Below are 25,829 nucleotides of genomic sequence, written 5' to 3'. Positions count from 1 at the left end.
CAGGAGTTTTAATAACCTCCCTTCCACTCACCTGCAGAATCCCTCATCTCACAACAGGATTGTTGTCAGCATGAAAAAACTGTCAGCTTGAGAAATCTTTAACATGTATAAAGCCTTCTAGAAATGTGAGCTCCTATTGTCATGACTTTCTTGTTTCCTTATTTGTAATGGCCATGCAACCTCAGAGCACCGTGAATGCTGTGCTATAGAGACTAAGGGACCAGTAGGTTGAATGTTTGTGGCCCACGTGACTTTTGCCCATAGATTTATCCAGCAAATGCTCTGTCTTGCAGGCGCAACTTTTATCGAACTGGCCAAGATCTCAACAATTGCAGTACCTGCCAGAACACGGCGTGCATCATATACAGGTACCTGGCCACAAGCGAGGCCTGCTCTGTAGACCATAAAGCCATAGGGTCCGCTGAACACTCTAGCAAACTTTTAAATGCAAAAAGTCAAGAGAGGCAAAAACAGTAGGGCTTTGAATATCTGAGACCAAAAAACCAAGGTATTTAACTATGAAATGTTAACATCTGGTTCCAAGGCAGGGATTGCTTTGTTTCCTTAGAACAAAGTCTATGAGCATACCCTTTTGATGTAATCATCCCTACGCTTATCAAACACTAAGTGCAGGCATCATGGTAAGCTTGGCATGCACATTTGTACCTCATTCCACCCTCAGGAAAGTTAAGGCATTCAGTCTCGCTCACACAGATCATTTTCTGAGAGCAGAAAGGGCCAAACTCAGGACTCACATCCAGATTTTTCAAATCCCAAACCTGTGATCTTAATTATTCCACCACACTGCCTCTTCCTCAACAGTAGCTATGCCATGCCAAGCACTTACTTAGCACAGTCAAGAACCATGATAAGAACTTTATGTTCATTTCTAAGTATGTCATTTCCTTCTAGCACAGAGTAAGTTTGCTGCAGTAAATTTTTCTAAGTGACAAAAGGGAAACATGATATACAGTGTAAACTTGGAGTCAAAGATCTGTGTTTTAATCCCCAAGTCTGACATCAGCTGACTTAATCTGGGCTCACTTTCCTTATCTGAATAGGGAACAATTATCCCTATTCAGAGTTGACATGAAGACCAAATGAAATAATATATGTGAATGTGTTTTGTAACTGCGAACCTCTGTATAAATCCAAGGGCTTATACATGTTTTTACTAGAAAGATCAATGCCCCCTTAGCTGGAAGCCTACTTTCCATGGCATAGTAGAAAAGTGGTCAAAAGCAGTCATTTCCATTGACATCTAATTTTGTTGACCAAAGTGAACAGTTTTGCTTTCTCTATTACATTTCTCTTTTTGTTGAAAACTGACAGCTCAGGGCCTGAGCAAACTGGAGCCTAATTGGGTTGCCTATGTCTTCTTTTAAAACTTCTCATTCTCTCTGGCAGAATCCTGAGATTTCGTTGAGTAAGAGACCATGTGCCTGGAACGCAGGAGGTGCTTGCACTTAGGCAGGGCCTTGAACATCTTTTCATTGAACCTGTCAGCTCCTTACAAAGAGGAGCCACCTGTTTTTAATCAAATAACAAGATTCAGGACTGCTCACAGATAAATGCCTTTCACCTCAATGTGAAGTCTTCCTTTAAAAAAGAGGGCCCTGGAAGAGCCCTGCCGCATTGGAAAGCCTAAGCAGAAGTTTCATCAATTGCTCTCTTTTTGCTGCTTCTTTTTTTATATCTTCTAACTTGAACAAATTTTCTAATCATTAGGAGGACAAAAATTATTAAATGTCTAGACAGTTAGAGAGGACAAAACTATTCATCATAAACAAGTAGAATTAATTTGAACTAACCTCCATTTAAATTTTGGATAGTCTCTCTTCTCTTCCGGAGCCAGATAATGTATTTTCTATTACCTTAAAATGATTTTTTATTTGGCCTATATAAATAAAAAGGGCAAGTGGTGATTTCCAAGTCTACTATGAGTTTCATGACCTGGCCTTGGGCAAATCATTTTCCCCATCTGAAAAATGAGGGTCTTTAATTAAATGGCCCCAAGAGTCCCTTTTAGTTCTGACATTCTGATATTCTAAACTGAATTAAAAGTGACAATATTTGGCTAAACTATGACCTTCCAACATGTCTGAGAATGTTTGCATTTTTCTAGCGCTTAATTCAAACATCTCCAGCAAACTTTCTAAATTAAGTTACACCCCTGGTTGGGTTAGCAAACCTTCATGCACACCATCCTTTCCAGAAGAACAGCAATTGTATGCATATATCCCTCATTACCATTCAAAGCCAGACTGTTCTCCCAGACAGAATCTATATCCTTGTATCTAAGCCATTGCGAGGGAACAGGCAATTAATCTGATGAAAGCAAAGAAATCTGAACAACAGCCCCATCGTAGTAACAGTGGGAAGATGAGAGTTGTCATTTTTTTTTTTTAGAAAACATTCAAATGACTTCAAACTTGCATTGTGTTCTGGAAAGTCAGATCTTAGAAACGAATGAATAAGTGATGTGAAATACTCATCCCCAGGCCTTGTTAAGCCACGATCTCTCTCCCCGATGATGGATGCGCTCAGTGCATGTCACTGTACATAAAGCAGATGGGCTCATGATGGATTGCCCACTGGGTCTTCTTCTCTGGAGATGTTGCTGCTAAGTTAGCAATGCATACGGTTTCCTAAGTGGTATTTCCCAGAGGCTCCAGCAGCTGGAGGCTATGGCTATGCTGCTTGCTCTTATCAAGACATGTGGGGTCATCTGGTTCTATCTAACTCATTCTCTCTGCTCCCTAAGCCTCCTTGGCTCTCCTCTTACCATTGAACACTTGGATACATCCTATCTCACCAAGAGCACAGCCCCAACACCAATGCCTAGAGATTCTATCCATGGTTTTCAGGAGCTTGCAGGGAATTCTGTACATCAAGGTGAATGGAACCTTTGGTTTTGACTACCGTAGACCCCACAGGAAGTGCGTGGCAATTGGCTCTAAACCACAAGCTGATTCCAGGCTGTTTAGGCCCCAATCACTCCCTTCACTTCTCCTTAGCATTAATCCTAGCACGAGTTACCCAAAGGGTTGAATGAATGCCACCATAGTATCCAAGATTAAATAACATTAAATTACTTAGTAAGAAAGTTGCTCTCTTTTCAAATTTATTTCAATCCTTCCAATAACCTAGAGGGGAAAATCTGAGTTTGGTACTAGAACATCTTTAAAACCTTCCTAATGCTGGCTTATCACATTTCTCGGCAAAGAAAGAGCAGGTCTCAGGTTCACAGCCTTGAGCAAGCAATAGTTATCTAGCTAGAATACAATCATTTTTACTTTTTTTATTGAAGGCTTTAACTTTTAAAACTAGCCCTTTTAAATAGTTTTTGTAATTGATGCAGGTCTGCACTTCCAAAAGTGATATTGCCTGTTTTATATAAAACATGTTTTTAAATTTAAAAAGTGAATGGATTTAGAGAAAAAAAGTGAAGTGAATAATTGTGTAGATGGTATGGGGAATCTTGCAAAAACCATGAAGGTGGAGAATGAGTGATTGAAGTTTGGGAAATGGTGCCCTAAGGAATCAGCTCCTTTTCACCTTCTCAAGGGCAAGAGGTCCCTCTAAGCCTCTTGCTCCTCCTTCCCTCACCCCCTTCTCTACTTTTCCAGCCATATCTCCAGCATTCATCTTTACATTCATGCTAAAAACAGTCAGCAGTGCTTCTTTAGAGGTCTTTGACTACAGAGATCATGTATTTCTTTTCTAGACATAACTCCCAGGAAAAAATTGCTTGGTTTCAGTTGTAAAATGTCTCCAATATGTTTTAAAGGAAAATAATAAGAGGTCTTTCCCAGAAAACTTTTCATCTCCCGTCCAAGCATGCTGTTCAGGAATTGGAAAGACAGAGTTGCAAGCTTACTGTTTTCAGTGGGTGAAGAGAGAGATTGGCCATGTAGGATTTGAAAGGTGCTAGAGAGGTGAGAGAAATAGAAGAGGTATTGTTTGTCTAGGGTCCACCTGGACAGGCTGCTCCTCTTCTTATTCTTAGTCTCTTCCCACCACTTCAACTGCACTCATGGACTTTCTTTCTGTGGCACCACTTTCTGCTACCTTTTATCTGATATCTATATCAATCTCTCTTTATCTATCTATCTATCTATCTATCTAAAATTTTTAACCAACTACATGCAGACATTTCCACTTCATATCCCAAGGCAACTCAAATTTGTCATATCCCCAAACACACCTATTTCACCACAAAATTAATTTTCTTCCCATATTTACTTTGTTCAACACCATTGACCAAAAGGCAGCTCCATAAAGATATCACAGTCCCCCCGACTTTCTCTTCATACGCCAAATAAGCTACTGATTCAAACTGCTCAATCCAATCCCTTCACTCCAATTCCTCTGCGGCAGGTTCAGAAAAGGCTGTCATCATTTGTCAACTGAATGTTAATTGACCTTTTTGACACAGGTCTCTTTTCCTTTATCTCAAGTAATCCTCCACGCAGATTGCTAACTTGCACCTGAAAAATAGAATCTGACCATGTCACTCCCCCGCTAAACAATCTTGTGGTTCAGGTAGTCTGTGGCTCCTCTCCAGCCATAGGGAACTAGGTGCTCAGCTGGTGGTTCTGTCATTCCTCGGTGCCTTTGCATAAGTTCCTTTGCTTTCCTGGGATGTCTTTTCTGCCCTGCTTTGTGTGGATATTTCTTAGTCTTGCAGCTTAAATGTCAGTTATCTGGACAACCTCACAATCCAATCCTTCCCCAGAAGGACCCCCACGCCATGAGCCCTCGTCTGCTAAGTCACTGATCCTATTGCATTGTAATACAGTGTTTATGTTTCTTTCCTTCAGCAAATGGCTAGTCTCTCAAAGTCATGGATCAGTGTCCCATACATACTTGGTGCTCAGTAGGTTCTTATTAAAGAAAGAAATGACTCTATTAACTAGGAGAGGGAGGAAAAGCAGTAGCCGACTTGAGACAGCTGTTTAGATTGTCCAGAAGTAAAGTCATTGTTACTATTAGTGTACACCACCACCCTTGGGTGAGGAAATGAAGGATTAAGCAAATATTCTTATTAGGAAGGAAGGCTTCTATGTAGCTGGTTCTCAATGGATCTTTTTAAGCTGAATGTAAGCCCATGGATTACCAGTTTTAAAATAACTGGAATGCCACATACTTTCAACAAGAGAGAACCTTCCTCTGATGACTCAGAGAGCTTGCTGCACTTTCATAGGACATTGAAACCCTTGTTCTTCCAGGCCATCAGACATTATTGCCCAGGACTTCTGTCCTAGCTGTGGTGGGAAAGGCAAAGTTTGACTGTAGGGAACCACAAAACTCCCTCCAGGTGAAAATATCTCCTTTCTCTGGTGTCTGAACTGTCCCAGTGATCTCTTTGGGAGGAGTTAGAACATCAGATCTTCAGGTTCTCTTGCTAAATGTCTAATGCTAAATATCAAAACCCAGGCTTGTAGGCACAATAATGCCTAAGGTGTCCACATCCTAACTCACGGACCCTCTGCATATGTGATCTTATTTGGCAAAACGGACTTTGCAGATGAAATGAAGTGAAGGACTTCAAAGAAGGAGAGCAGGGTGGGTTACCTGGATGGGCCCAGTGTAATCACAAGGGCCGCAGAGAATGAGGCAGGCCAGAGGATCAGAGTCAGAGAAGGCAATGTGACACCAGAGGCAAAGGTCAGAGTGCCGTGGTAAAAGCCAGGAGGTATGGCAGCCCCTAAAAGTGAGAGAAGGCAAGGGATGTGTTCTCTCCTAGAGCCTCCAGAAGGAGCACAGCTCTGCTGACACTCTGATTTACAGCTCTGGAGGACTTCTGCCCTCCAGAACTTTAAGAGTAAAATCTATGTTGTTTTAAGCCATTAAATTTGTGATAATTTCAACAAAAGGAAATAAGTACACTCAGATTAAATCCTCATAATTGGAGGCCAGTTTATTTGACTTTAATTGATGATTTTTACAATGATAACAGCTGACGAAAGAGATCTGTCGGGCTGAAACTTAAGGGAAAGAAAGAGAGCTACCACTTACTGAGGATCCATTATTTACTGATCACTTGAAGTACCTTTTGTTTTCACACTTAATCCTCACAATGATGAGATTGATTAAAGTACCCCATGTTACAGATAAAGGAACTTGTTGCTCAGGAAGGGTCAGGCACTTGCTCAACATTCAGATTAGGCAATTGAAGCTTAGAGAGGTGAGGCACTTGCACAATTATTCTGGAAATAGTAATTGCAACGGCCACAGCAGAACACAGTTCTGTCTTCCAACAAGCCAGATTCCACAGCATGCTGCCTTCCAGATGCCAGACTCATCTGAAGGGTATTAGGGCTCAGTGGAATGTTCGACTGTCACTGAGTTCCACTCAGCCAAGCGCATCATGAGGGTTTACATTGAAGATGTAGGCCCTAGACAGTGCTCCCAAAGCGTGGTCATGGACCATCTGCATTGGAACCTCCTGGGTGTCTATGGAAACTGGTTGCTGGCTTTCAGCCCCAAAGCCACTGAATCAGAGAGTGTCGGGTGGAGGATGGGAATCCGCAGTTGCAGCAAGCTCCCTGGGAAAGGTTGGTTCAAATAAAGCTTAAGGATTTTTTTAGGTAAAAATTCAGGGTCTTGAAAGAAGATAGTTGATTTACTAGAAAGTTTTGTGACTACCAGCCCATGAATAAAAAATACTTGCTTGTAAAATAGCCCTGAAAGTGGCTTTAGTTCTTACTGCATCTTTGGAAAGATGAATTACCTTTCTGCTTGGCTTTGATTTTAGGGTTAGATGATCATATATAGACCTAATTATATATGTTGGGTACAGGTGAGAATGGAGGCAAGGGCAAGGGAAGGAAGAGAGAGGAGAGGATTATTCATGGAGCAGGCATATCTTCTGATGCCTCCTGTTTCCAATAAGAGAAAAGGAGTCCCTCTCAGGCCATTCTGGGGCCCAGGCTTGCATTATGCAATACTTAGGGGATTCAGCTGTAACCGTTCCTTCCTCCCACCTCTCTCAGCTCCTCAGGCCTCATCTGAGATCAGAAACTGATTGGCAATTCAGGCTGACATTTTTCCTCCAACAAAGATTGAGAATAATTAAAGCCTAATTCTGCTCCCTGGCCAAGAGACCAAACGCTAAGAACGGCCCTCTGGTGGGTCCTAGAGGGTCAACAGCAGACACGTGTAAAAGGTGGGTGTCCAAATGCTGACCATTACCACTACATCCCCACTTCAGGACAGGGGTATGGTCACCCCTTGCTTGGGAACCAAGGACCATGCATGAGGCTAAATGCCATGCAGAATCTGCCACCACCACCCGCTCATTTTCTCAAACTCCACAGACCACCGGTTGCCTTTTTTTTGAGACAGAGTCTCGCTGTCACCTAGGCTGGAGTGCAGTGGCACAATCTCGGCTCACCGCAACCTCTGTCTCCCAGGTTTAAGTGATTTTTCTGCCTCAGCCTCCCGAGTAGCTGGGATTATAGGTGGCCGCCGCCACACCCAGCTAATTTTTGTATTATTAGTAGAGACGCGGTTTCACCATGTTGGCCAGGCTGGTCTTGAACCCCTGACCTCAAGTGATCCACCCACCTTGGCCTCCCAAAGTGTTGGGATTACAGGCGTGAGCCACCACACCCAGCCGCTTTTTTATTTTAATCATTATTGATGCATCCACTCATAAGTTCTTCTGGACCAGACAGAGAAGAACTTATGGATTTTGTAAAGGAGATTCTCTGCAAGAGCCTCCCTTTGTATCTAGCAACCAGCATTCTCGTTCCTAGCACGTCCCCCTCACAGTTTTCATATTCAGAGTATGATAAGGAGGCTCCCTGGAATGCAGGCCAAAGCCTCACAGCTGTGCACCCTGCAAGAGAAAAGCAAGGGCTTCACAACACTGAGGAGAGAGAGGCTCCAGAGAGCTGTGTGAACCACTTGAGGTTACACAGTTGGTGGTCTGAGAGTGCTTCTGGAAGTTTCCTTCTTGGTTAAGCAATTTGGCCACTGAGCTCTGGCCTTGCCTGCCACTTAAAGCTATTACCTAACCAGAGAAAAAGGCATTTCTCTAGAAATGCAATATGCACTCAGTCCTATGGGTTTAGCAACCAAGTTTTCACTTAAATTATTTAGTATTTTCCTTTCATCTGCTTATGACACTCTCCCAGCGTGGAGCCAGGTGAACTCTTGAGAACCTTGTCTTCCAGCCACAGTACTCCCTCTGGCCAGCAATGAAGTCCACAGAAAAAAATAATGATAAAGGCACACAGCGTATATGTTCTTTCTAGTAATCACAGATGCATTTGCAGCTCTCATCAAATTCCAACATGGACTGAGCCACACTATTTCAAATGCTGGGCCGTGAACGTCATAGTAATGCCCTCGAGCGTCTCCAAAACAACCAATAGCAAACACAGCTTAAATTGTCTCTTTGGGAAACAGCCATGAAGTTTGGGGTACATGTAAAATGTAAAACGTAAAATTTCTCTGAGTCCCAACAGGTGATTCCCAAGACATTTGTCTCTATTCCCTGATTCTCTTGAATGGCTTTGCCCCTTTCTTTTCCTCCCTAGAGTGTAAAGGAAAAGAAGTAGGATTTACAGCATCAGCAATTTATCTGTAATAAAAAATGAAACCTATTTTAATGCATTAATAGCAAAAGAGGCTGAAACATGCCATAAATATAAAGTTACACGAGTTGAATATTTCAGAGGAATAACAAATGAGTGGCTGCTGGCACAGAGGCCACAGGTGATCACAGAGTGATCCGATCTTTATTTCTCCATCAAGTTAGTGTAATAATCATTACCATTTGTTGAATCAGCCACTGCATTAGGCATTTTGCCCAACACTATATGTCTATCATTTCATTCCAGACTCCTAACCGTCCTAAAATGTGGATAGGATTAACATTCCCATTTTATAGATGAGGAAACTGAGGTTCAGAGAGGTTAAGTGATCTGCCCAAGATCCCAGGGAGCCAGGGCTCAAAACTAGGTCCTACTTTCAGAAGACTTTCCTGTCCCTTCCCCTCTTTCCTTGTGACCTTGCATCGTCAGTGAATGAGTGTGTTAACTTTCTCAGAGATGATCTACCCTTTCTGAGGGCGTCACACGCAGATCTTCCTGGCACAGAGTCACAGAACCCAAAACACAGATTTCTTTCAGAGACAGCTATCAGCAGAGATTTCTGCAGCTTGATCCCATTTACATATGTGCCAAGAAGAGAACCTGTGATTTTCTGAAGACCCAACAGCAGATAGATGCCCTAGGAGAAGGGGTAGACTTGCCAATTTGAAATAGCTGCAAGTTGTGAAGCACAAAATTAAACCCTATAAAAAATGAGCAAACTGGTCATGAAGAGAAAGTTTTAGGAAAAATATCCCTTCCAGGCTGGGGAGAGAAAAACATACAAACTAAAGTTCCTAAGATCCGAGACTGTAATTCTTCCCCAGGGATGCCTTCCAAAGTGTCATGATTTATCCAAATGGACAAGAACCAAACTACCCTTGCTGCATCCATTGATTCTTACAGCTAATTCTTTAAAAGAAAGTTGCAGGAGGTCAGTAAATCAGTGGTGCACCTGGGTTCTGTAGAAACAGGGACCACAGAAATGTTCCAACAAGAGATGAAGAAGAAGTGGAGGGGAATTTGGAAGATGGTTTGTCTTCAGGGAGACGCCATGAATCATTCACTTCTCGGCCAACTTGCTTAGAGTGTAGTTGATGGCAGTGGCTTGTCGGCATGTCTCTTTATAAAAGAGCAAGACCCACTGCTGAGAAGGAAGTGCAAAATGGCTCACTGGAGACATCAGCAGCCTACACCAGACCCAAGATTGCTGACCCCAGATATTATCTTCAATAGGCTGCCTCCTTAGAAGGTGAGCACCTTTTTTGGGTATGCAGCCTCCGTCTCAAGGCTGCCCTGAAATTGAGAAAGAGTATTCCAAGGTGGACTGGTCAGCTGGTCCATAAAGGGTCCCCCATGCACCCCAGCCCCAGTTTAGGTCTGGTTCCACAGGGGACTGTGAGGTCATCCAGGAGCACCAGGCCTTGGCCACCACCTCCACCCCCACCATCCTACATATTTTGCAGTCAGAATTTCATACAGATGCAGATTACTATGTTCTTTCAGTCCAGTGCATCTTAGTGTACAAGCTTTGGGGCTAGACTGTCAGGGTTCAGATTCTGACTCTGTCACTTATACTTACATGCCCTTGGCAGAATATTTAACCTCTTTGCCTCAGTTTTCTCATTTATAAAATGAAGGTAATATTATTTATCCCATGGGACTGTGAGAATTCATGAGAGAAGGAGTGTAAACGTGTAGCATAGTGTCTAGCACATAGATTTCATTCCATAAATGACCATCATTCTTTTTATCATAATTATTATTTTTGCACATTTAAATGACCATGTGTCCTAATCTAATGTGGCCCAGGTACTCTCTTTTTGTTTCTTCTCCTTAGAATAAAATGCTGGAAAGAGTTAGGTCCACGGCTAAAACATTTGATCCTTCTTTAAACCGAAAATTCAAAGGACTAGGTATCAGGAAACTAGGTGAATAGACTGAATGTTTGTGTACCCTTCAAATTCAGATTAATTCCTAATGCCCTATGTGATGATATTTGGAGGTAGAAACTTTGGAAGGTGATTAGGTCATGAACTTGGGAGTCCTCGTGAATGGGATTAGCGACCTTATAAAGAGAACTCAGAGAGGTCCCTCTCCCCTTTCTGCCACGTGAGGACACAGCAAGGGAATACAGCTGTCTATAGACCAGGAAGAGAGCCCTTACCAGACACCCAACTAACAGCACTTTGATCTTCAACTTACCAACCTCCAGAACTGTGAGAAATAAAATGTATGTTACATATAAGCCACCCAGTCTGTAGTATTTTGTTATAGCAGCCCAAGCAGACTAAGACATAGGGTTTTGATTCTGCTTGTAACTTACAGTGTGACTTCCCTTTGCCAACTTGCTTGTCTGTTTAAATGGGCAACAACCTTCCTATCTTCCTGGGCTATCATGAGGATAAAATAAAAACACAGACCTAATGCTAAATGACGAGTTAATGGGTGCAGCATACCAACATGGCATATGTATACATATGTAACAAACCTGCACATTGTGCACATGTACCCTAAAACTTAAAGTATAATAATAATAAAATTTAAAAAGATAAAAAATAAAAAAAGAGAAAAAAAACACAGATCTAAAACACTTTGCAAATTCAAAAGTTATATACAACTGAGAGGCTTCTGTTATTTCTTTCTACATCAATTTTTATCTTCTTTTGGCTCACCCAACTTCAGCTTACCCAGCCAAGATCCTGCATCCAGAACCTCACTCTGTTGTTTGCTCATGAGCTTATCTATTTTTTGCTATTTGTTACTCACTGTTTCTTCTTCCAGACAAGTCATGACTTGGGGCTCTTGCTGCTTCCAATTTCTGCTTTTCAGCGAGCATGATGGCTGGAGCACTGATCTGTAAGCTAGATTAGTGAGGTACCCCCAAGAGGGAAACCTGAAAGTTCTTACCATTTCTGGTTTACACATAGCTCACTCTCTAAATGCAATGTGGCTCCGTGTTCAGACATCTCCTTGGAGGTGAAGGGCTCTAAGGCTCCTCAGGCAGTTAACTGAGTATCCCTGAACCACAGGTCCCATGTCCCATGCATCCTCAGGAAGACCAACTCACATACCTTGAATGCCCTGGACTATCTCAAGGGCTTGTGTCCGGAATCTTGCATTGTAACAATTTCTTAACTACTATTTGCCCTCCACTGTAAGCCAGGGTTCTGCAAACTCAGCACTCTGCATCTGTCTTCCTTCTTAGGATCCTGCATGGAATATACAGCATATGTGAAATATGGATGGTGGAAGATGGTAAGGATGGGAGGGTACAGAGAGTAGGTGGAAGCAGTGAAAGCGAGGTGAGGTCAGAAAAGTTATTGTGCTATCTGGATCGTTGAGCTGAAACCCAAAGCAGAGAGTCTCTCCCGCTGTCTGCAAACAACCCTCTGCTAAGAATGAACTTCAATTTTCACCAAGTTGGCAACTTACTCCTTTTTGCAAGGGGTTGCTGAGCATGGTGTAGTAGCTAAGTAGGAAGTAGAAACGCATCTTCTCTTTTCTACCCAGCCTCAAGATAAAAAGCAGATGAGAGGGCTCTGTCCCTCCCCATTTATAAGGCAGCTGCCACCAAAGCAAAATATACTCCCTCTCCTCCCTTCCAAACTGTAGTGTGTCAAACAGATGAATAAAAAGAAAAGTGGCAATTTTCCTTTATGTTAATAAATTGCTTTGGCCTAAAAAACACTAATCAATTTCTTTCCGAAGCACATACACTTCTCCATATTCTGCTATTTGCCTGGCCTTGAAAAGAAAGTTACTTTCAATCCCCTTTAAATTGTTCAAGACCAGTGGGGGCAGTCACAAGAGGGGAGTGGGGAGCTCCCTAAATCCCAGTGATTATAATGGAACCCTGCTGTGTTTCCATAGAAACATAAAGAGTGTATTCTTCCCTGAATGTAGATGGTGGGGAGGGGTAAGGAGTGATGCTGCTGGTAAGGTGTGCAGCTACTGAAGAGCTGAAGGTTGATGCAAGAGGAGCTGAGATGGGAAGGCAAAGGACCTAGTGAGGAAGAGTGGAGTGGGCCGAGACAGTGTTCCGTGTGCAGTGATTTCACGTGTTATTGCATCCAATGTGCACAGCCAGCCAGCGAGGTAGCTAGTGTAACTCCCAAGTTCAACTGAGCCATGGGAAGAGAAGAAACTTGCCCAGGGTCACCCAGCCAGGAAGTGCTGCAGCCTCCATTCAAACCCAAGAGCATTCAACTCCGGGGCCCTCACTCCATCCTCTATGTTGGGCTGGGCTTCAAGCTGTGATGGTGAGACAAAGTTTCCATTCCATCTCCTGGTCTTTTCTACCCAGGCCGGCCAGTTCTATACACATTCTGGCATCATCCAGAGCATTAATATCATTTTCTTTTTGAGATGGGGACTCAATCTCTCACCCAGGTTGGAGTGCAGTGGTGCACTCATAGCTAATTGCAGCCACAATTTCCTGGGCTCAAGTCATCCTCTCACCTCAGCCTCTCAAGTAGCTGGGACCAGAGCTGCACACCGCAACACATGGCTAATTTTTTATTTTTTGTAGAGATGGGGTCTCGCTATGTTGTCCAGGCTGGTCTCATACTCCTGACCTCAAGGAATCCTCCCACCTGGGCCTTTCGAAGTGCTGGGATTACAGGCGTGAGTCACTGCGCCCAGCCTATTTTTCTTAAACAGGTATTAGGACACTTGTAAGTCTTGTCAAACTCAGCTGGTTTGTTGTCATTGTTTGTTTATTTGAATTATGAAGTCAGAGACACTTCACATATAAGGAGAGGAAGGCAGTTGGTGCACGTGTGTGTTCAAATAATTTGGTGGAAGCATATGGATGAAGAATTGGAAAGTAGGAGTAGTTGAGAGAAATAAGAAGTATATTTTGAAAGCAATTGTTTAATCACCTATCTCAAACACACTGGGGACAGTATCCACATCTGTCTAACTTACTGTTGTGTTCCTGGAACCTGGTACAGTCTCAGGCCCAGAGCAGGATGGACTGATGATGGATGGAATGTTTTGTACAAGGAAATCTTAGACTCCTAAAATCCTAGAGGGGGTACCTACTCTCTTTGGCTCCATCTGGTACTCTATGATGAAGATTGTTTTTCTGCCACAGTAGGGAGGGCAGGGCTATTTCAGGAGCTAGGAGCATTGTGAATATAGATGTTCCCTATCTGCGAACTATGTGTGTTCCTGGTGCTAGAGGGGTGAGAATCAGAGCTTGCAACTCACCATTTTAAAGTCCTTCCTTGCTGCAATGCAGGGGTTGCCTAGGCTCTCAAACCATCTCCTTCAGTTTCCACTGGGGAGAATGAGGTAAAGGTGGTGCAGACAGAAACCCACTCCACCCCATCCCAGACAAATAGGGGTGCAGTACCAGGTGATGCCTTCCAGAAGTAGGAGACTGTGATGTTATGATTATATATATGTGTGTACGTGTGTGATCTATGTGTGTGGGGGGATCAGTAGATAGAGACAAATAGATGCTAGAAGTAGATACATAGACGATAGATAATGATAGATGATAGATGGACAGATAACAATAGATGACAGATAGATGATAGATAACAATGATAGATGATAGATACATGATTAATAGATGATAGATAAGATAGATGATAGAAGGAGGGATGGATGGATAGATAGATAGATAGATAGATAGATAGACAGACAGACAGACAGACAAACAGACAAATTTTCACCCATGGTTCCTGGCTCATAACTCCCATAGCCCTTGTTACAATCTTTTGTTATCATGCTGGGTGAGTTAGGCCTCAGAAGCAGGCCTCAGGAAACAAGAGTCTCTCTCTCTGACCTTCTCCTGTCCTCCTGTCACCTGCCTAAGGCAGGACTCTAATCTGATTGTGGGTCAAGAGACTGATTCCAGAGTGGGTCCTGCCCATGCCCTGGAGGAAGGAGTGCTACACAGGGGGCCGAAGCCCCCACACTTTGCCCCACGCATCCCTTCATCTGTATCCTTTGCAATATCCTTTATGATACACCAGTAAACGTAAGCAAGTGTTTCCCTGAGTTCTGTGAGCCACTCCAGCAAATTAGTCAAACTCAAAGAAGGGGTTTTGGGAACCCCAACTTGAAGCTAGTCAGTCAGAAGTTCCAGGGTCCTGGACTTGTAAGTGGGGGGAACAAAGGGGAAGTCTTGTGGGATTGAGCCCCCAATCTATGGAATCTGATGCTATCTCCGGGTAGATAGTGCTGGAACTGAATTGGAAGACACCCAACTGGTGGCCACTGCTTGGTAGTGGGGAGAAACTCCCACACATTTGGTCATAGAAGTCTTCTTCTGTGTTGATGGTTGTTGTGGTGTGAGAGCAGAGGAAAAACATGGTTTGAGAGTTTTTCCTGAAATAGAGACTCCTGAAATAGTCAGCATGTGAGTCTGCAGATGCCTCTGCCCACTGGCCTGGCAAATTCTGGGCTTTGGCTAGAAGGTCTCTAACAGCTACTGATGCCAGCAATGAGGACACAGAGTCACTGGATTAGCAGTTCCAGGAGGCCAGGGAGATTGTCTGCCTACCATTCCTTCCTCAGCAGCCAGAACAGAGCCTGCCACAAAGAAGATGCTCAATAAATGTTTGTCAAGTGACTGACTGAATACTTGGTGCCTACTCTGTGCTGCGTGTTGTATATGCACATGGCATTTAAGCTTCACTGAGATCCTTTGCATAGGCACTACTCATTTTGCAGACGAGGACACAACAGCCTGGAAGTCGGAAATGACTTCCCCAAGATCTCACAGTGAAACTGTGGAGCTTTGCTTTAAAAAACACAGCCTATGTTTCATCCATAATATAATAATTCTAATTTAATATAATAATGGCCTATAGGTCATCCAGCCAGGATTATGTCCCCATAGGGAGGGCCAGGGAGAACAGAAAGAGAAGGGATGTAAGTGGAGGAGAAGCAAGCCTGGATGAAAAATACAGAAACAAAACAATCAGATACCCTTTCCTCGTGCTCCCTAAGAACTAACACCCCATCAGTCTTGCTATAAAACAGGCCCCCTCGCCCCTCTGACTCTTCAGCCCTGCTTCTTCCATCTCGGAATGCTCAGGGATAAAGCATCCTTTGGGGCTTCATTCATCATGAATGAACACATCGAAAAGCTTAAGGTAACAAACACATCGAAAAGCTTAAGAGCTTTCTTATAAGCATCTTGGCACTGAAAACTCCTCTGTAAGTAAATCCTCCTCGTGGAGGAAAGTGGACAATTAAGGACAGAGGGAACCCATGCTCAGCCCACAGGGATGTCTAAGAGGATTTGTTTTTTCTGCCCCGGCTCTCTGGGTTCTGGGGAGGGTGAGCCAGAGTGAGGAAGCAGGCTGAGAGCTCCTTAGGTCTGCTGGCCTGACTCCCAGACATGCAGAGGTCACAGACAGCATCAGCACCCACTCCCCACAGGCCAGGCTTCTTTTCAATGCCCACCTCCCCTGACCTCAGGGACCCCTGGTCCAAGACAGGTTCACTTTTACCTCCTCAATGTTTGTGATAATCAGCACGGGACAATGCAGTCCGCATGTTAATGACACCAAAACACACAAGTAAAATAGCCAACAACAACAACAACAACGAAAAAGAGGTTGGGAATGTCCATCCATCAGTAGAGGAATATTTAAATACATCGTATTGAGGAATACTACAAGGCAGTCTTACATGTAAAGCTCTCCAAGACACATCTTGAAGTTGAGATGCAATTCAAAGAGCAAGGCATAATATATTGGTAGAAATTGTGTTAAGGATGATGATGATAGCGGTAACAGAAGCTAACACATATGGAGGACTTAGTGCACGCCAGGCACTACTCTGAGCATTTCATTTATATTATCTCAGTTTACACACATTAATTCCAAAGAAAGCCTTTGAGATAGGTGCTCATGTTACCTCCATTTTACAGATGATGAAACTGAGCTGTCAGTTTTCTTGTCTGTTCCTCTGTATTATCTCAATTTTTTAATAATGAGACAGTTTTCATGCATAACATATGCCAAAACCCCATTAATGATTAAGAGAGAGACTGGAGCCAATATTTACAGAACACTTGCCATCAGGTCTCACTGACCCTTAATAACATCCCTGTGAGGAAGGCATTACAGGTGCCAATTCAATCAATGAAGAACTAGAGGTTCAGAGAGGTGGCATCACTTTCCCAAGGTCAAACAGCCAGTAGGTACCTAAGGATCTAGGATTTGATCTCAAAGCTCATGCTCTTCCATATTAATTGGGGCTGAGTGATGCTAAATCAGTCTGTGCTGATTCAAATTTACTTTCTTTCCTTCCTCTCTGTGTTTTTCAGTGTAGAGTATGATTTTCGGCAGCAGGAAGGCAGGTTCCATGAAGTTTTGCAGAGTCTGGAGGAAGCAGAGCCAGTTGAGGAGGCATCGCCCCCACCAAAGTCCCCAGCAGAACCCCCAGCCCCGGAAAAGCAGGACTTAAGGCGGAAAACCAAGAAGGTGAAAAAGAAATGCTTCTGGTGGATCTGAGCTGGTTGGGACCATCCCCCAGCCCCCCATCTCCACGTACTTCCCTGAGATGGGAATTCCACTGCACTTAAGGCCTGCCCTGCTTCTTTGCAAAGGCCCTGGGCTGTGAGCCCCTTGGCCTGTGAAACAGAAGAGCCTTGGAGCTGATGTAGCTGCTGCTGGACACCTGACCACCATCCTTACCTGAGCGTGTGCCACTGCCTGCTGAGGGCTTCACAGACACTAGAGTGACCACTTGCCAAGTTCCCTGTCACACTCAGCCAGAACTCATGCTGAGTTGCAAGTCCAGATTCCCACCACGAGCAAAACCCCACACTACACCTTCCAACACCTCCAAGATGCCAAGCACTTCCTTCCCATCCTGGGTTCATCAACCCAAAAGAAAAAAGTGTTGTGCAGAGCAGGAAGATAGAGGGAGGTTATAGGTTATAAGCAGGTACCATAGAAAAAAATGAGATAAACTGGCAGTTTTCTAAGATATCAGCATACATAATAAGCACAAGAGAAGTGGGCAGGGCATAAAATGCAAGATCACCCTGGTGTGTTGGGTTGTTTTCCTTTTTAATTAGCCCCTTGATCCCAAATTAAGGCTCTGTCATCTCATGGTGCATGCACCCTTCTGCCTGTGGCAGAGTCAGGCCACCCCAGGGTATAAACTTGTTGGTGTGGCTGTGCTGGATAAGTGTAATTCAAAGAGGATTTCAGCAGTTGTAGCTGTTCCAGGGCCCACCCTAAACCATCATGCTTCTTCCCTGCCTGGGGCCTGAGACCACCTGGCAAATGGGTGGAATCTGTTTTCAGTGTGAACTTTAAGACTCCATAGTTAACTTACCTGCAATATTTAAAATCATGAGATCCAGCAACCTGTCCGTCAGTTACATCTTATGAGTAACATAGATAAGGCTAAGATGAAACACAACATTGTTTCTCATCCTTTCATCCCAGAAACAGCCGTGTAGATAGGTTCAAACATATATTAATCGACACCGTCTCCCTTCCTGGTGACCAGGCAATGGTCACCTGATTGAAAAACTAGCAGGACTGTGGATGAGGATATAGTTTCTTCTATTTGAGGTTTAAATATCTTTCCATCCCAAAGTCTGAGTTCTTCAAGGTCTGGCTCATTCTGTTGACAAGACCTACATACATGTAGATCCAGTCAAACTTGCATGGCTGAACAAACTACTAAAGTAATATAATTAAGTAATTGCTATATACTCTTGTGGATGAGGGGTAGGATGGAAAGGCTCAGATTCCTTCTGGTTGAATTAAATTCTCTATCAGCATGTGGTTAGATTGACATTGCTAGAAAGGGAGCCTGAAACTAAACATACATTAAACGAAGAAGGTATTTTGTAATTCCCTTGGCTGAAGATCCAGTGTCTAAGCTAGAATATTTGCAGAGCACAGCATCCTGTGTGTTCGTGGGATGTACCTACCCCACTGCAAATTGAGCCTAATTGAGCAAACCACTCCGATGGTTTCACCTTCCCCTGTCATAGTGATGCAGTGCACAAAGCTATTTCAGTGAGAATGAAAGGGAAATTTGGCAAGGAATATCAGCTTGCACTATTTAAGTCTTGGAATGTCATTCAAGATGTTCTTGTTCTGTTTCTAGTGTAACGTTTAAGCCCACAGAATGAGACTGGAATATATAGCGTCATGTTAGAATTAAGATAAATACACTTGTCATACTTAAGAAGCCACATTTCAATAAGATATGCTACCACTGGCTAAAAGCCACAGATTTTTTTTTTTTTTTCCTGTATCCATAAGATCAACTCTCAGTTGGCCCCAGCAATGGAAAAGAACAGAATAGAGGATAATCCAATAAAGTGAAATCATTTGGGACCTCTTATGTAATTTTATCTTGTAGTAGAGCTTCCATCTTAATTTGCTTTGCTCATGCTAATTTCATGTGAATTTATATTCTCGGGCATCATGCTAGAATGTAAATAACCCTGTTCCTAGAATTAAGAGATCCAGGCAACCAAGCAGTCTATCCCACTAGCCTTTGGCAAATGGCTTAAATTTCCCGGCCTGTTTGTCCATTCTTGAATAGAGACAAGAACATATGCTTTCCTACCTTATAAACTCTTAGCACGTTCCACATTATGTGAGCTGAGTGACTCAGAGCTGAGCTGGATTACTGGCCAAAGTTAGCCTGGCAAGATAAAGAGATGTTTGAGGTACCTCACACAAAATTAATAAGCTCATGTGGTCATAGATATGTTTCCAGTTGAGGCCCTCACATGAACCCTTAACTGAATTAAATAAAACTAGGACTAGAAAATGTTGACATTTTCTGCACTTCTCCAACAAAAAAAGAAAAAAAGGAAAAAAAAAAAAAAAGAAAATGTTGACATTTCTAGAAATACAGCCAAACAAGGCTATACTGATTCTACACCAAAGCACAACACCGCATTGCTTGGGCCACTGACCTGAAACTGGGAAGGAGTTCTCTTGTGAAAAATTGATATTTAAAATCATTATGAGGAAATAGGATTCCATAAACATTTTCTGGATGAACAAAAATGATCGTCTCTATGTTTAAAACACCACACACACATATACCAAAACTGCATACTCACTTATTCATGTGAAAATCACTGCTTCTTTGTAAAATATTATGTAACATCTACCAAGATATTCTACAGAAATGCTGTACTTGAGGTTATCTGGTTTTCTGGAGACATATTAATTTAGCAAAAATTACTTTTATAAAATTGAAAGGAAAAAGACCAATACATCAACTTAAATTGCAGGAGTTTATGTAGCTGCTTTCTCTGTAGTTTAAAAAGCAATGCATAAATGCGTACTCACTATCCTTGGAACTTAATACCAGCTCATCTATAGAGCACCTTCTTAAAGACGACGTACTGATGTAAGGTTTTGTAAATTTCTAAACTGTTTTAAATGGGATATTATCTTTTGCAATAAACTTACATATTTTTTCTAGGTTTTAAGACTCCATTACTAGCTTGGGTTGATTTCGGTTATAAAATGTATGCTTAAGAAGGACACCTCAATGGTCCTAAGGGCAAGCATGGCTTTTATTATAATTGCTTCTATATATTTCTAAGGGAAATAAATAAAGAGCAGATTCAGAACTTAGTGTCACGACGATCACATGAAGCCCTGTGTGTCCCGTGAGCAAGGGAGGCAGTATGAATCAATGGAGAGCTGCTCCCAGCCTCATTTCCATGGATGCACATGTATGATTTGTATCATTATGCTCAGACACCTGAACTCTAATTTATTCAGTACTTTTCTTTAATTATTTCCCCCTTAATTTTTTTCCTTAAAAGGCAAATTTATATCACCAATGTGAAGAAAAACAATATCATGTTCCAAAAATAGAAGATGAAATAAAAATATATCTTATTAAATTCTTCCTAAACCCTGTTGCTATTGAGGCTGCTAAGCCTGAGACCAGCTCTCTGTGAAGACGGGATATTAGCAAATATTCAACACATACTAAAGCCACATTCACACCAAGCCCATTCTCTACTTGCCTAAACAGGATGTTCGAGAGAGAACTGAAAAGAAAACAACTTACCTGTCATGTGATTCAGTATTCTTTTTCCTGCCTTCTCCACAAACCATCTAAAACCAGCTTGGGTTTACACCTGGAGAGTGAGTCTCCCACTTTGGGAAATTTCAATTTAGAGAAACAATAACAAAAACAAACCCTGGACATAGAATCAGAAGTCTCGGGTTTGACAGCATTCTGCTACCTTCTTTTTGCTGCATAACCTTGAGCAAGTTACTTAGCTTCTGTGAGCCTCTGATTCCTCTGATATACCCCCTGCCTCCCAAGAGTGCCTTGACAATGAACTGAGTGACAGCCAAGAGCACAATGTAGGGTACACATTGGGCCAGGCGCTCAACAAGCACATATTCAGTCATTTCTGGATTGAAGTAAATTGGGAGAGAGAAAGGAAGATACCTCCGTGAAGCTGCAGTGGTTTTCAGAAACAGGTTTTTCTCAGGGCAAGGGAAGAACACTTCCTGTGGGCGCAATGGCTCACGCCTGTAATACCAACACTTTGGGAAGCCAAGGTGGGAGGACTGCTTGAGCTCAGGAGTTTGAGACCAATCTGGGCAATGTAGTGAGACCCCAACTCTAAAACAATTAAAAAATTAGTCAAGAGTGTGGCTCGCACCTCTTGTCCCCACTACTCAGGAGGCTGAGGCAGGAGGATAGCTTAAATCCAAGATGAGGAGGCCTGGAGTGAGCTGTGATCATGCCACTGCACTCCAACCTAGGTGACAGAGCAAGAGTCTGTCTCAAAAAAAAAAATAAAAGAAGCATCCACCAGAAACCATGACAATGAATGTTAAGTAATAAAGTTGTCCATGATTCAAAAGAGCACATGGACACATAAAATACAGCACAGCTCTCTGGGAATTAAAGATTCTTGTTGTGTGGAATCATATATCCTAGAGGTGAAAGAGACTTTAAGAGCCAGGTCCCTTCCATTTTAACACGAGTCAACTAAGGAAGGCTAAATGATTTGTCCAAGGGCTTATAGCAATCCTGTGGGGGAAGTAGGTGTTGGGAGCAATGTGGTTGGTGGGTGGAATGTGTGAGGGGCCAGGGCCATTCCAGGAAGCATGAGGCTAGACTTGAAACCCGTTCTTACCTTCATTAGCTGAGCTGAATCCTCAATATAACCTTCACTTGAAAAGGCTCTTATTTTAAGCTGCTCAAGGCAACTTGCTGTATACTAAAAATGTATTTCTTTTTATAAATGCCAAGAAACAAAGATGTTTTATGATCACTACGCCCATCAAGCATTGCTTGCAAGAAAAAGTGCGGGGGACAAATCCTAATCCAACACTGTCAGCATTCGGCGCAAACCACGTTTGACTGGTTTAATGAACATAATCCCATTTTTGCGTACTTTCACCTCAACTTCCTCCCCATCTTCTTTTCACCAATTTACAGCCTAAATTTCTATGGACCATATCATACCACCCCTACTCCTGAGGTTTTGCAAATGTCTAATTTCTCTCTGCCTCCTACAGAACTCTCAGCCCATAAAGAGCAGGGATGCATCCGTTGGCAACACACAGAGTTTGGTTCTCTCATTGCCAGACTAAGCCAAGTTCTCAGGTCAGCGTGCCTCTCCACTGTGGGCATCCTGTTCTAAACCCACTTCATTTCTCAACTGGCCTCTGCAGAAACCTCCCCAATAGGTCTCCCCACATGCAATCTCTTCTTTTATACTTACTTTTTCAATATATTTTGAAACAGGGTCTCACTCTGTCACCCAGGCTGAAGTGCAGTGGCACTATCACAGCTCATTGCAGCCTAAAACTCCTAGGCTCCAGCAATCCTTTCACCTCAGCCTCCCCAGTAACTGGGATTACAGGTGCTTACCACCAAAACCCACTAATGTTTTTTTTTTTAAATAATTATTATCTGTAAAGACTGAGTCTTGCTATGTTGTCCAAGCTGGTCTCAAACTCCTGGCTCAAGCAATCCTCCTGCCTCAACCTCCCAAAGTGATGGGATTACGGGTGCACGACACCATACCCAGCCCCTCTCTCACTTCTCAAATATCTTCTCCACATAGCAGCCGAAGCAATCATTGCAAAATTTGGATGGGAATAACGTCACACTCTGACTTAGAACTGTTCAGTGGCTTCCCAATATACTTAGGAAGTAAGACCAGGTATGTTGCTGTGGCCTGAAGCCCTGCACATCCTGCCCTGCCTCTCCTGTAAGCTCCCATCACAGGCCCTTCCGGTGTTTGTCTTCCAGTCTCAGCCAGCCTTCTTGGCTTTCTTGGACCTACCATGCCTTCAGTCCCTAAAGGCTCCTGTTCTTCCTACCTGCAATACTCCCCACCTACACCACCCTCCCTGCCCAGCAGCTCTGTTGGGGTTTCCCAGGTCATGCCTCCCATGGCTACCACCAACTCAGCCCAGACCATGCCAAATACCCCTCTTAGACATTTGCCTGGCACAAGGGACCTTACCATGGAAGTCCTTGGTGCAGTTGTCCTTGTACATATATCTGCATCATTCTTTGATCAAGGTATCTATCTAGACCGAAGTCCTCCTAAGGAAGGAATCTTGCTTATTCTTGCTTGCCTTTGTATCTCCATCATGTACCACAGTGGGGTTTAAATACTCGTTGCAGAAATAAATTAATGAGTACATTAGTTTCAGTGGGCATATACCAGTTTATCCCTGGTCCTTCAGTCCTCATATTGGATGGTACCATAGTGAGTACAGTCCCAAATGATATATGGTATAAATCTATACATAAAGAAACAATTCTCTCTATCCTCATTCTGCTCCCCACCAAAACCAAAAGGATCTTCAGAAACTTAACACTTATCAAATATAAAACCAACGTATATAAAGGGAATACTTATCTTTTTGAGAATATCTGCATTCAAGTTATTTCATAGTATATTCCCAAAATGATTGATGGGTTATTTAATTCCTAGAATTAAATGACCTATTATTGTGGTTTTGGTTTATGTACGTGTGATTTTCTTTTTTCTTTTCTTTTTTTTTTAGTTTTGTTCCCAGAACAAATAACCAGTCTTCCCCAAAGAGAAACTTAAGTCTCTGAGGAATAGAAAGAGCAATTTTTCCACCTTCTCACCATCATGCCCTAGTCTCAGCTCTTTATAGAAATTAGGGTCTGCCACTGGTAATATGCCCAAGGCTTCTAACTCTCCTGACGTCTACATGGCATTCAGGACCCAGGAATAAAAAGACACTAATGTTTGCTCCCAGTACCCTTCCCCCTGCCAAGATCTTTGTCGTGAATATTGATGGTCCAGTTTAACATTGTTTCAGAATAAATTGTCATCATAATTAAATCCCAATGCATTCTGCACATTTTACCAAGATACTGCCTTACCATATCAAAGAGTAAATGACTTTTGAAATTAAAGCAGATTCTTAACTATTTTCCCTGTAATGTTTCTATGAAAATGCCAGAATTTATTACATGTGACCTAGTCCAGTCTGGAGAAAATGCAATTTAAAAGAAACAAGGTCTAACTAAAGGAATATTTTGGGCAAAGCATTTTGCCTTGGCTCAAAGCAGAACTAAAATGAAAAGACAGTAAAATCGCACCAAAAGATTATTTGCTTGGAAGCAAATAAGAGTTTTATTATCATAAATGGCTTTCACAAATCTTAGAATCCGCAAGTATACTATATTAGATTTTACTCAAATGAAACCCATATGTTTGCTCCTGACAAAAACCTTTATCTCTTAAATCATTAGTTAAACATGGTGACCTCTACTTGGTGCTTCATCTTGGTTTCCCAGGTAGCAGACACAGTGCTATGATACCCTTGGTTATGCTGACAGAAAAGCCTTCTTGCTCATGAACCAAGGGCTGAGTCATATTAACTGCTGAACTTGAGAGTGATTCACACAGTTTTTCCACTGAGCACACCAAGCCCGATGAAATTCAATTCTACAAACAGAAATCACGGATGGGTGATGGAGGTGATGAGAAGTTACTTGCTGGTGTCATTGTCTTTGGTGTGCTTTTTTGTTTTAAAATAAAAAACAATATACCTTCAGTAGCTGAGAGTCAGGGATCAAAGGGAACAAAATCAAAGCAACACAAAACATCAGCACTCATAAACTTGGGCTGCTGACCTGGAGTGGGTTTCAAGGATTGAAGCTCTACCTCATCTCCACTAATATGCACCCCTCAGCTCCAAAAATCTCAGATGAACCTCAGTCTGTAATCACTTTTTTCAGTAAACAGTCATCAAGCCCCTTATCTCTGCCAAGCGAGGTGCCAAGGACACTGAGGGGAAAATGCAGTGCAGACACTACCCTAGTACCAAAGAGCTCAGGGGCTGGTGGGCAGCCTCTGACAATAAGCAGGTGTCCTTTTCTGATTCACCCCACCTGAACGTCACATTGCCTCCTTTTGAACCCATCCAAATGCTATTCTTGTATTCTGATATGGTTAGGCGTTGTGTCCCCACCCAAATCTCATCTTGAGTTGTAATCCCCAGATATTGACGGAGAGACCTGGTGAGAGGTGATTGGATCATGGGGCCAGTTTCCCCCAGGCTGTTCTCATGATAGCAAGTGAGATCTCATGAGATCTGATGGTTTTATAAGGGGCTCTTCCCCCTTCGCTCCTCACTGCTCTCTCTCTCCTGCTGCCATGTGAAGAAGGTCCTTGCTTTCCCTTTGCCTTCTGCCATGATTGTAAGTTTCCTGAGGCCTCCCCAGCCACATGGAACTGTGAGTAAATTAAACCTCTTTTCTTTATAAATTACCCAGTCTCAGGTATGTCTTTATCACAGTGTTAAACCAGACCAATATGTATTTTGTTGAGGCTCTTTCTCATTACCTTCCCCTTTTCCCACTATACGTTACACTCCGAGAGTAGGAGCAGCTTTCTTCATCTTGTAATGTCCAAATCCAGGAAGTGTTGTTTAGTTTAATTGAAAGACTTCACCATCGGGATCCCCAGTCTCTTCCATGTAGACCCCTGCACTGTTCTTCAACATCTACGTCCTCTTACCATTTTCCACCCCCTCACAGCTGCCTGGGGCCTCTCTCTAAGACACATATCTAGCGATGTCATTCCCTGGTTTTTATATCTCTAGTTGCATCCCACTACCATCCTAGAGCATAAAAATTCCTTCCCCTACAAATAAGTCTCCTTATAATCCAACGCCATCCTAGCGCTTATAGCCTAACTTCCTACTGGTCTACCTACCCCCAACCCCATCTCCTTGT

The 25,829-nt window shown here is 42.8% G+C and overlaps 2 protein-coding genes across 6 annotated transcripts in view; one reads left to right on the top strand and one right to left on the bottom strand.

Moving 5' to 3' along the window:
- The window catches only part of INSYN2B (inhibitory synaptic factor family member 2B), a 120,033-nt gene extending 98,824 nt beyond the window's left edge, over window positions 1-21,209 (top strand). For both annotated transcript variants that reach the window (XM_002816175.5, XM_024247242.3), the window contains exons 3-4: window positions 294-368; window positions 16,897-21,209. In XM_002816175.5, coding sequence (XP_002816221.4) covers window positions 294-368; window positions 16,897-17,083 — 262 coding nt within the window. In that variant the 3' untranslated portion in view covers window positions 17,084-21,209. The remainder of the gene's footprint in view (window positions 1-293; window positions 369-16,896) is intronic.
- DOCK2 (dedicator of cytokinesis 2) overlaps window positions 1-25,829 on the bottom strand; it is a 442,316-nt gene that overhangs the window by 199,009 nt on the left and 217,478 nt on the right. The window lies entirely within an intron of this gene.

This window comes from Pongo abelii, chromosome 4, assembly GCF_028885655.2.
Source record: "Pongo abelii isolate AG06213 chromosome 4, NHGRI_mPonAbe1-v2.0_pri, whole genome shotgun sequence".
NCBI classification, from domain to species: Eukaryota; Metazoa; Chordata; class Mammalia; order Primates; family Hominidae; genus Pongo; species Pongo abelii.
This window is presented reverse-complemented; position numbering and strand designations above follow the sequence as displayed.